This window comes from Vigna umbellata, chromosome 9 (genome assembly GCF_029865625.1).
Source record: "Vigna umbellata cultivar VRB3 chromosome 9, Vumbellata_1.0, whole genome shotgun sequence".
NCBI lineage: Eukaryota > Viridiplantae > Streptophyta > Magnoliopsida > Fabales > Fabaceae > Vigna > Vigna umbellata.
Genome location: NC_142173.1, coordinates 24,925,136 through 24,934,073, shown reverse-complemented (window position 1 = coordinate 24,934,073; position 8,938 = coordinate 24,925,136). Strand labels below are relative to the sequence as shown.

At 29.1% G+C, this 8,938-nt stretch overlaps 1 protein-coding gene across 1 annotated transcript; it reads left to right on the top strand.

The window, feature by feature from the left end:
- The first annotated feature begins 4,380 nt into the window (after positions 1–4,380).
- On the top strand, positions 4,381–7,849 carry LOC124832296 (glucan endo-1,3-beta-glucosidase 11-like). Its single transcript, XM_047306474.2, has 4 exons — positions 4,381–4,730; positions 4,807–5,915; positions 6,863–7,005; positions 7,649–7,849. The coding sequence occupies exons 1-3, from the start codon at positions 4,679–4,681 to the stop codon at positions 6,920–6,922; spliced, it is 1,221 nt and encodes a 406-aa protein (XP_047162430.1). The 5' UTR covers positions 4,381–4,678; the 3' UTR covers positions 6,923–7,005; positions 7,649–7,849.
- The last annotated feature ends 1,089 nt before the right edge of the window (positions 7,850–8,938 follow it).

The following is an 8,938-nucleotide window of genomic DNA, read 5'->3' as shown; positions in this document are numbered from 1 at the left end:
TTGACACCTGAAAACCGAAAAATCTTTTTATGATAATTTCTTGTTAAAATTCTTCAACAAACTAGTATCGATTCTCATAATAAAAAAATTGAAGTGTCACAATTACTATTTTTTTTATCTACTCTCTATGATAAAAACAATGACTAAGTGCATGTGAGAGGAAGAATACGAATTGCAGTTTCTTAATATAGATTATAACTTCGCTGTTTGAATAGTTCAATTATATGGGATAACCTAAGACATAATATAAGTGGATGTCTTTGTCTGAAGGCTATATTTGATATTTATGATAAGACTAGAGTAATAATGGCAAAATGATGAACCATATTAAAAAATGCAGCACTATAACAAATATGATATTTTATTCTTCATTTATTTTATTTTATTTTAATCGTGCGCCAATATATCTTTCCAGGTCCTTTTTTATTTTTCAAAAATTCTGATTCGTTTATTTCTTTTGAGCAATAGCAGACAAATAAGTTTAGGCTTTTTTGTTTTCTAATAATAAAAAGAAGAGTGTAGATGAAGTCTTGTAGAATCGTGGCTGTAAAGTTATGCATCAAAAACAAAAGGCGTCAGTTTCCAGTTTCCTAGAGGTTGGGTTTGGGAATGCTGATCGCGAAAATGTGAAAGTGAAAGTAAAGTAGTGAAGAAGGATTGCTTTTGATCCCTTCTACATTATCCAGAGTTATTGTCCTCATAAATCTATCAGTCTCAAGTTTATTTCAATTTTTTCATTTCTATTAATGAATTTCTTCATTAATACAGTAGGATGTCAAACTATTATAAATAAATTAACTTCCCAGTCACATGACACTGTTACTAAATTTTTTCTTCTCATAAATAAATTAATTTTACAAGAAGTTAAACATTCAAATCATAAAAATATTACTAATTAACTTTAGTATTTTGAAACATATAATAAGTATTAACATTATTAATTATTTTCAATAATTATATATAAATAAATGTGTGTATAAAGAAAATTATTCAATGTACAAATTAGATTTAAATTAGAATATATAACTGTATTATCAATTAACATACATTACCATTGATTAATCATGATGAAATAATCACTTTAAAAAGTATTTCTTATAAAAACAATCACAATTAGTTTATTTATTTTTCACATGATAATTGTTTTATAATTGTAAAAAGGTTTTATAAAATGTAATAAATTGATTATCATATTATATAAAATTATGGTTCATGTACATTTATGTAATTAATTAAAATTATAATATATATATATATATATATATATATATATATATACTAATTGTAATCACCATAAATATTATAACTATATATTCCAAAAATAAAAATTATTAATTTCAATAAATTTTGGTAAAAGAAATCTTCATAATAATATTATATATATATATATATATATATATATATATATATATATATATATTGCTTTATATTTTCATATTTTAAATTTAAAAATAGGCAGATAATTCAAAATTATTTTTAAATAATTTTAAACATAATTATGGTGAAGTTTAAATAAAGTTTAAACTTTATTATATATTAATTTATAAATTGAATAATGTTTAATAAAATTGTATAGCATGAGCCTCACTTAAGAATAGGAATTGGTCAAGTAGTTACCAAAAGTTAGAATCGGACTTATCCTCAACAAAAATTTTTGATCGATGGTACAATTGGCATAGTTAAGATTATACGAGGAGATTAACATAAATTAACCTACAAATTGTTATTAAAGTGTGATTGAATCATAATTATATTGGTGGTAACTAAAATTTCATTACAATTTCTGTAGATAAGGTTTCAAATAGATGATGATTATTGATTGTTGCATTTACTATATGAACATTCGGACTTTTTCTAACTTAAGCATGAAAATAATTTTTATAGGCAACATCCGAGCGGATATAGACGAATGGAAGACTTGTATTATCGAACGAATTAAAAATAACCAGAACTGAATTGTAGAGAAAGGAAGAGTGAATGATTGAATTATATTGAAGTTGTTGATACTCAACCAATCCCTTAGAAACAAAAATTATATTGAGCATTTAATTTAAATTAAATTAATTCCATTCTTTCTCGTACTCATAAAAATTTATAAAAAATGGAGCCTGAAGTAATGTATAAAGTTAAATAAAGTCTCTCTATATATAAATATATTGCAACAAATACAAATTATTTGAGTGGAAGTAGGAAAAGAGATTAGTTAAAAATAAAATAATAATAAAAAGAGATAGGAATAAAAGTTGATAGGTTAGAAGAAAATATAGGAAAGTACGAGTGAAATAAGATAAAATTATGATTGGTAGATTTTTTAGGTACATGTACGCTTGTGTACATGTCTAACTCAAGAATAAATTTTAACTTTTTATTAAAGCTCAACATTTTTCACTAATAAACAAACATTCAATGAATATAGACGTTGTGGTCTTATTTTATGAGATGATTATTTGTTATTACTAAAATATTCAACCACAATAATCATATCCTCCTAATTTCATATAAAAAAAATACTAAAATAGAAAAAGAAAGTACTAGGTAAATATTCATTCTTCATACTTTACTTTTACTCTAAACAAATTCATAAACTTGTATTTACTTAAACATTAGAAAGTCTTTTACATGTGAGTCTTCTTAGATCAGAACCAACCTATCATCTAAAATGAATTTTGTACGTGTCTTACAAACTTAAAATTCAATTTCAATAATAAGAATTTGGATAAAGAATAACTTTATATTTTATATTTTATGTTATTGAATATGTATACACAATTTAAGTAGTTTTTAAAAAAAATATGTCATTATAAATAATTACAATGTACACATAATTAATCAATTATATTTATATATAATTATTTGTTATTTTGATTAAAAGAAAGATGATGAAAAAAAAAAAAAATATGAAATGATAGTTTATGAAAGTTAATAAATAATGTAATAGGTTTCATAAATTAAAATAATATTTTAATTGATAAAAATAAAAATTATCATTGGGAGAAAGAGGAATTGATTATCCTCTATTCATATATCATCCTACTCCAGAATCAACTCTCCCCTCTCTCAACACTTGATTATGAGACTCCGAAACTTCAACTCTTCTAAGTTAAAAACAAATTTGATCGTCTCATTTCCTTTCAAACACCTCACCACTTACTCCAACACCCACCAACACACTAACAAAAGAGAATCGATTATGTAAATTTAAATAAAAGAAAAGAATCAATTCTTAAAATCACATGACCATACATTGTATTTTTCTGGGCATACATATCTTTCCTTCAAAATCATATTGTTTCTGCCAATAAATTGCTTACATTTTTCTTTAAATTAATTGAACCAAACAAACTTCTCATTTGTTCTTCCTCACTTGTGAACAGAAAAATAAGTCTAAACACCATAAACAAATCATAAAATTTTTAAAAGTCATAATTCGTCATCTTTTGTACTAATTTATTATCATTATTATTTTTATATAATTGCATAAACAAGCCTACATTTAATATGTAAAATGTATTATATCTTAAATATAACTGATTATACCTATAAGATAATTAGCTGGTGATAATCAAGTGTTAAATGCTTCAACTCATCTTACATAAACTCATTCCACCCAATCAAAACCTATGATTTAGTTAGTTAGCTGGTGATAATTTATTGGTTTTATGTTTTAACTGAGATTAATTTCTACCTGTAAATCTAATTTTATACCATTTATCTACCATCACGCGGTTCCGATCAATCAAATATCGAATCACAACAAATTTTAATTAATACATCCAATTTGATTTTTATTAAATTAAATTCATAATACTCTTTCTTTCGTAAACATAAAACACTCGTAAAAAAAAATCTTAATATTTAAAAAAAAAAAAGGTTTTAACTAACTTTTTTTGATTTGTAATTGATCCATCTTAAATATATAAATCAATAAAATAGTGACACATAATCTATTGTTAAAAAGTTGTTAAAAGAAATTGTTAACATATTATTATTCTTAAAAAATGATATTATAATATAATTTTATATTCATATATAAAGATAAAATGGTTATAAAAATATAAATTTTTTTCAAGAAAAAAGAAAAGAAAAATCAAGTAAAAATAGTGTCAAATATAAAAATTTAGGTGCGTCAAATTATATTTTTCATTTTTAAAATGGAATGAACCTGATAAATTTTGAATTGAATGACAAATAAATTTATTCCATTCAATGTTACTTTTATAACTGAACTAATTAGTTGACCTTGTTTTGTCTTATTTTTTTCATACTACTACTACCACCATTAGTAATACTAATACTAATACTAATACTAATAATAATAATAATAATAATAATAATAATAATAACTTTTTGTTTTGAAGAGGAAGAAGAAGGAAACATACATAGATGAAGAGGAGGGTTACATGAGGAAGCATCTTGTTCCTCTTCTTTCTAAATAAGCGAATTTGTTGCTCTTTCCGCGTGTCTCCCTTCCCATACTTTTCCAGGGAATCTTTTTCCTTTATCTGTCATCATTTTTTATTTTTCCATTTCCATTTTCTCTCTAAAATTAAAATATCTACCACCTCTTCGTTATCTCTCTCTCTGACTCTGTCTCTCTTCTTCCGGAGACTCCTCACTCACACCAAAACACTGTTTCTTTCACTAATTCTCTTCACATTCTTAGTTTATCCAAAGATCCATGGACTACCATTCCACATTCCCTCGCTTCTTCATCATCTTCTTCGTTACCAGTAAGTTAATTAACTAAACCATTTTTCTTTTTACTTTTTCATCGGAATGGAAATTCACAATGCTGTTGTAATGTAGCCGTAGCACTTCCTGCAACCACCGTCGTGTCCATTGGGATAAACTACGGTCAAATCGCCAACAATCTTCCCTCACCGGACGACGCAGTGGCGTTGGTGAAATGCGTCGGAGCAACCAAGGTAAAGCTCTACGACGCAGATCCGAGGGTTCTGAAAGCGTTCGCCAACACCGGAGTGGAAGTAATGGTGGGTCTGGGTAACGAGTACTTGTCCAGAATGAAAGATCCAACCAAGGCGCAGGCATGGATCAAAACCAACCTACAACCCTACCTTCCAGCCACTAAAATCACCTCAATCTTCGTCGGGAACGAGGTTCTCACCTTCAACGACTCTTCCCTGACCTCGAACCTCCTCCCAGCCATGCAGAGCGTGCACACAGCGCTCGTCAACCTCGCCATCGACAAACAAATAACCGTCACCACCACGCACTCCCTGGCCGTGCTTCAAACCTCGTATCCTCCTTCGGCCGGAGCATTCCGTCCGGACCTGGCTCCGTGCCTGGCTCCCATCCTGAGCTTCCAAGTGAAAACCGGATCTCCCTTCCTCATCAACGCCTACCCTTACTTCGCCTACAAGGCCAACCCCAAACAGGTTCCCTTGGACTTCGTTCTCTTCCAACCCAACCAGGGGATGGTGGACCCCTCCAGTAACCTCCACTACGATAACATGCTATTCGCGCAGATCGACGCGGTGTATTCCGCGTTGGACTCTTTGGGCTACGGGAAGTTGCCGGTTCACATTTCGGAAACCGGCTGGCCTTCGAAGGGGGATGAAGACGAAGCCGGTGCGAACCTCGAGAACGCAAAGAAGTATAATGGGAATCTCATTAAGATGGCTATGAGTAACAGCAAGAAGGGCACACCGTCCAGGCCCAACTCCGATTTGAACATTTACGTTTTCGCTCTGTTTAATGAGAACATGAAGCCCGGCCCAACTTCCGAGCGCAACTATGGGCTTTTTAAGCCCGATGGGACCCCCGCGTACCCCCTCGGCTTCTCTCTGGCTTCTGCTCCAAACGACGCCGTCAATAACAGTACCGGTACTGGCACGCCGCCGCGGCCACCCACCTCCTCCACCGGATATTTGTCCATTTCCTCTGCTTCCTCTCTGGTTAGTTACACTAATTCCACTACTACTTTCTGCTTACTATAACTATTGTTATTAAGTTAAAAGTTTTGCATTAGGTTGCCAATTTGATTCCTTATTTAACTTTATTTTAATTAATTATTTGCTTCTTATAGGTCACTATCTTTTATTTTAGTTTTCGTACGTTTTAGTTTGTATTCAAACAGGTTTTGTTTTTATGTTTTGGTCTAGAATGAAAATATATTACATAAAAATAAAATGAAAAGATTTTTTTTTATAAAAAAAATAAAAAATTAGTACATAGTGGATTAAAATAAAAGGTTAATTAATGTATTAAATCAAAGGATTAGTTAAACTAAAAATTATGTAACCTAACTCTAGTTTTGGTAAGACAGAAAGTATTCTCGGGATTATCAATGAAACTGTCGATTTCGCGTAGACTAAGGTTTTTCTTTTTTCCTGAATATGATCGTGTTATCTATTTCGTTGATAATTCTAATCTAGAGGCTGAAAATATATACAAGTTAATTTCTTTACTAATATTTATGAGATAATTGTGAGTGGACAAGGCTTTTATATCGATAATGAATAAAAAGTTGTATATGCAATAATTAAATGCTATAAAAATAAAAATTATACAGTTAATTTATCGTTTCTTTATCGAACTTATCTTATGTTTGATATGTGATTGGAATAAAAATATAATTATTTTGAAGTTATGTCCTGGATGTTTATAAATCCATAACTGGGTTCAGGTGTATACATTTTTAGATGAAGTCACACGATTGCATCGTTTTCTTTTTATTCTTTGTTTGCATATTTTTAAGAATATTTTATAATTGTAAGGATACACTATAATAATATTTTACTGACACTTCTTTATTTTTGAACTTTTCAACTAACTAGTTAGTTTTTACTGACAATATAGCCGTTACTGTAATAACGTTGATGTTTGTTTGGGTTTGGGACAGGAGAGATGTTGTTCAGTTTCGTTTTGGTTTTTGGTGACGGTGCTGATTTTGAAGTTTTGAGGATATTTCGGCGCAGAATGGAGAGAGAGAGAGGGTCGTGGCGATGGGGAGAAGAGCAAAGGCAGAGTGAGGAGGGAGCAAAGGTAAAGAAAAAATTATTAATACATTTATTATTTTATTTTTTTCACTTTACTTGTCCCATACTGTTGGAATTATTGTCGCACTCCCCCATAAAGAGATAAAGACCATTCTGTCCATTCAAATTTTAAAATTTGTCATTGAAGTTTGGGTGGTGACTAAATTTGATTTTAAATAAAAACTTATGAAATAATCAAGATAATTTTTTTAAGTTTTTGACAGTATAATTTTAAAAATAATTATTTAACACATCTAAATTTTTTATATTTATTTAACACTAAATATTTATATTTATATTTTATATATTTTTTTAAAAAGTATAAAAATTTACATTTTTATAATCATATATTTTGTATTAAATAAAAATAAATAAAAAATTGTGTCATAGTATTATTATTGAGTTGGCCTAATATTAAGATTGGATTAGGTTAGCATTAAGTAGTAGTAGGTGTGGGATTAATTTGTTGCATAAGTTTGTTGGTAACATAAGTATTATTGGAAGCTTATTGAGAGAAAAAAAAGACGTGTGAAAAAGGTTGTAGTTAGGAAACAGACAGAATGAGCATCATCAGCATTAGGCACTTTTTTGTTGGCAGCATAAATAAAGAAAGTTAAGCCTTTTTGGTTGTGTGTGTTTCAATTTTGCAGGGAGTAGACGTGATGTTTAGGAAGGATGGAAAGTTAGCTGTGGACTTCACTAGCCATGTCTTGTCACTCCCCAACCCCGGGGACTAATTTATTATTATTATTTATTATTATTACATTAAATTAGGAATACATGCAATTTGATTGGTATTTTTGTCGGACATTCTTTCATAATAAATATGTTTTGTAGTGTATTCAACTCTATTACTCGTCCACCTCCTCCTCCTCTCCCACTCCTATGCAAATTTTATTTTGGTGTACAATTATTTCAATTCCTTAAATAAAATATAAGAACAATACAGCTTTTGATGGAACAAAAGGTAAGCTATTACGCTCCACTTCACCGAAAGAAAGAAAAATAAATAAAGAGAACGAAAAAAAAAGTAACAAACAAATGAAAAAATAGATTGTTTGACTGAAAAAAAGAATGTAAAGCAGAAGATAAGTTCTTTTGTTATTAATACTTTTATGTATTATTATTTATTACTTTTTAATTATTTATTGTGAAGAGTGAAATAATAGACCGGATTATTATGAATATTTTCAGAACTGATGTACATAAAAATACTTAAAAACACGGCACTTTTTTCCTTTCTCACCACGTCCGTGTGGAAATAACTAATCGAGCCCACAAACTATTTTCAAAAAATCTTTCCAGATTAGCTCAAATAAACCACAATTATCCTATTTATTAACATTCGCAGTTGTCACAAACCCTAAAGTTGGAGTGAGGCAATCTCAAAAGGAAAAAATACGAATCTAGATTTTCTTTTGATTCACTTTGATATATTTTTTTACATTATAGTTCCTTCTTTAAACAATAAATTGTCAATTTTCTCTTTATAATTGGTATGCTTACAATTACAATAAATCTTGTATTTATAAAATTTGAAATTATAAAGGATTGTATTTCTTTTTCTGAATTTTTTTATGTCACGAGCATTAGCCCGTAGAACCACAAACCTCATGGCAAGATAGACCAATTAACAGCCCAAGGAAATACTTTTATCAATACAAGAACCAAATGAAACAAGATAAGACATATTTTACATTAAAATAGTTCTTTTATATTTAAAAAATAAGTAAAATAAGAAACATTAAATTTATCACTTCATTCCTCAGTTTAAAATTATCGGTGTAGGCTGTTTATTAAAACGGTTTGTCACAAACTCCTTTCCACACTAAAATCTGGTTGCAGAAACGATGTTGCCTACAGGTGCGGGCAGCATAGAAACAGACTTTGTTTTGGAGAAACATACAAAAGCAATAAATAAGAACGTAGACAAACGACTA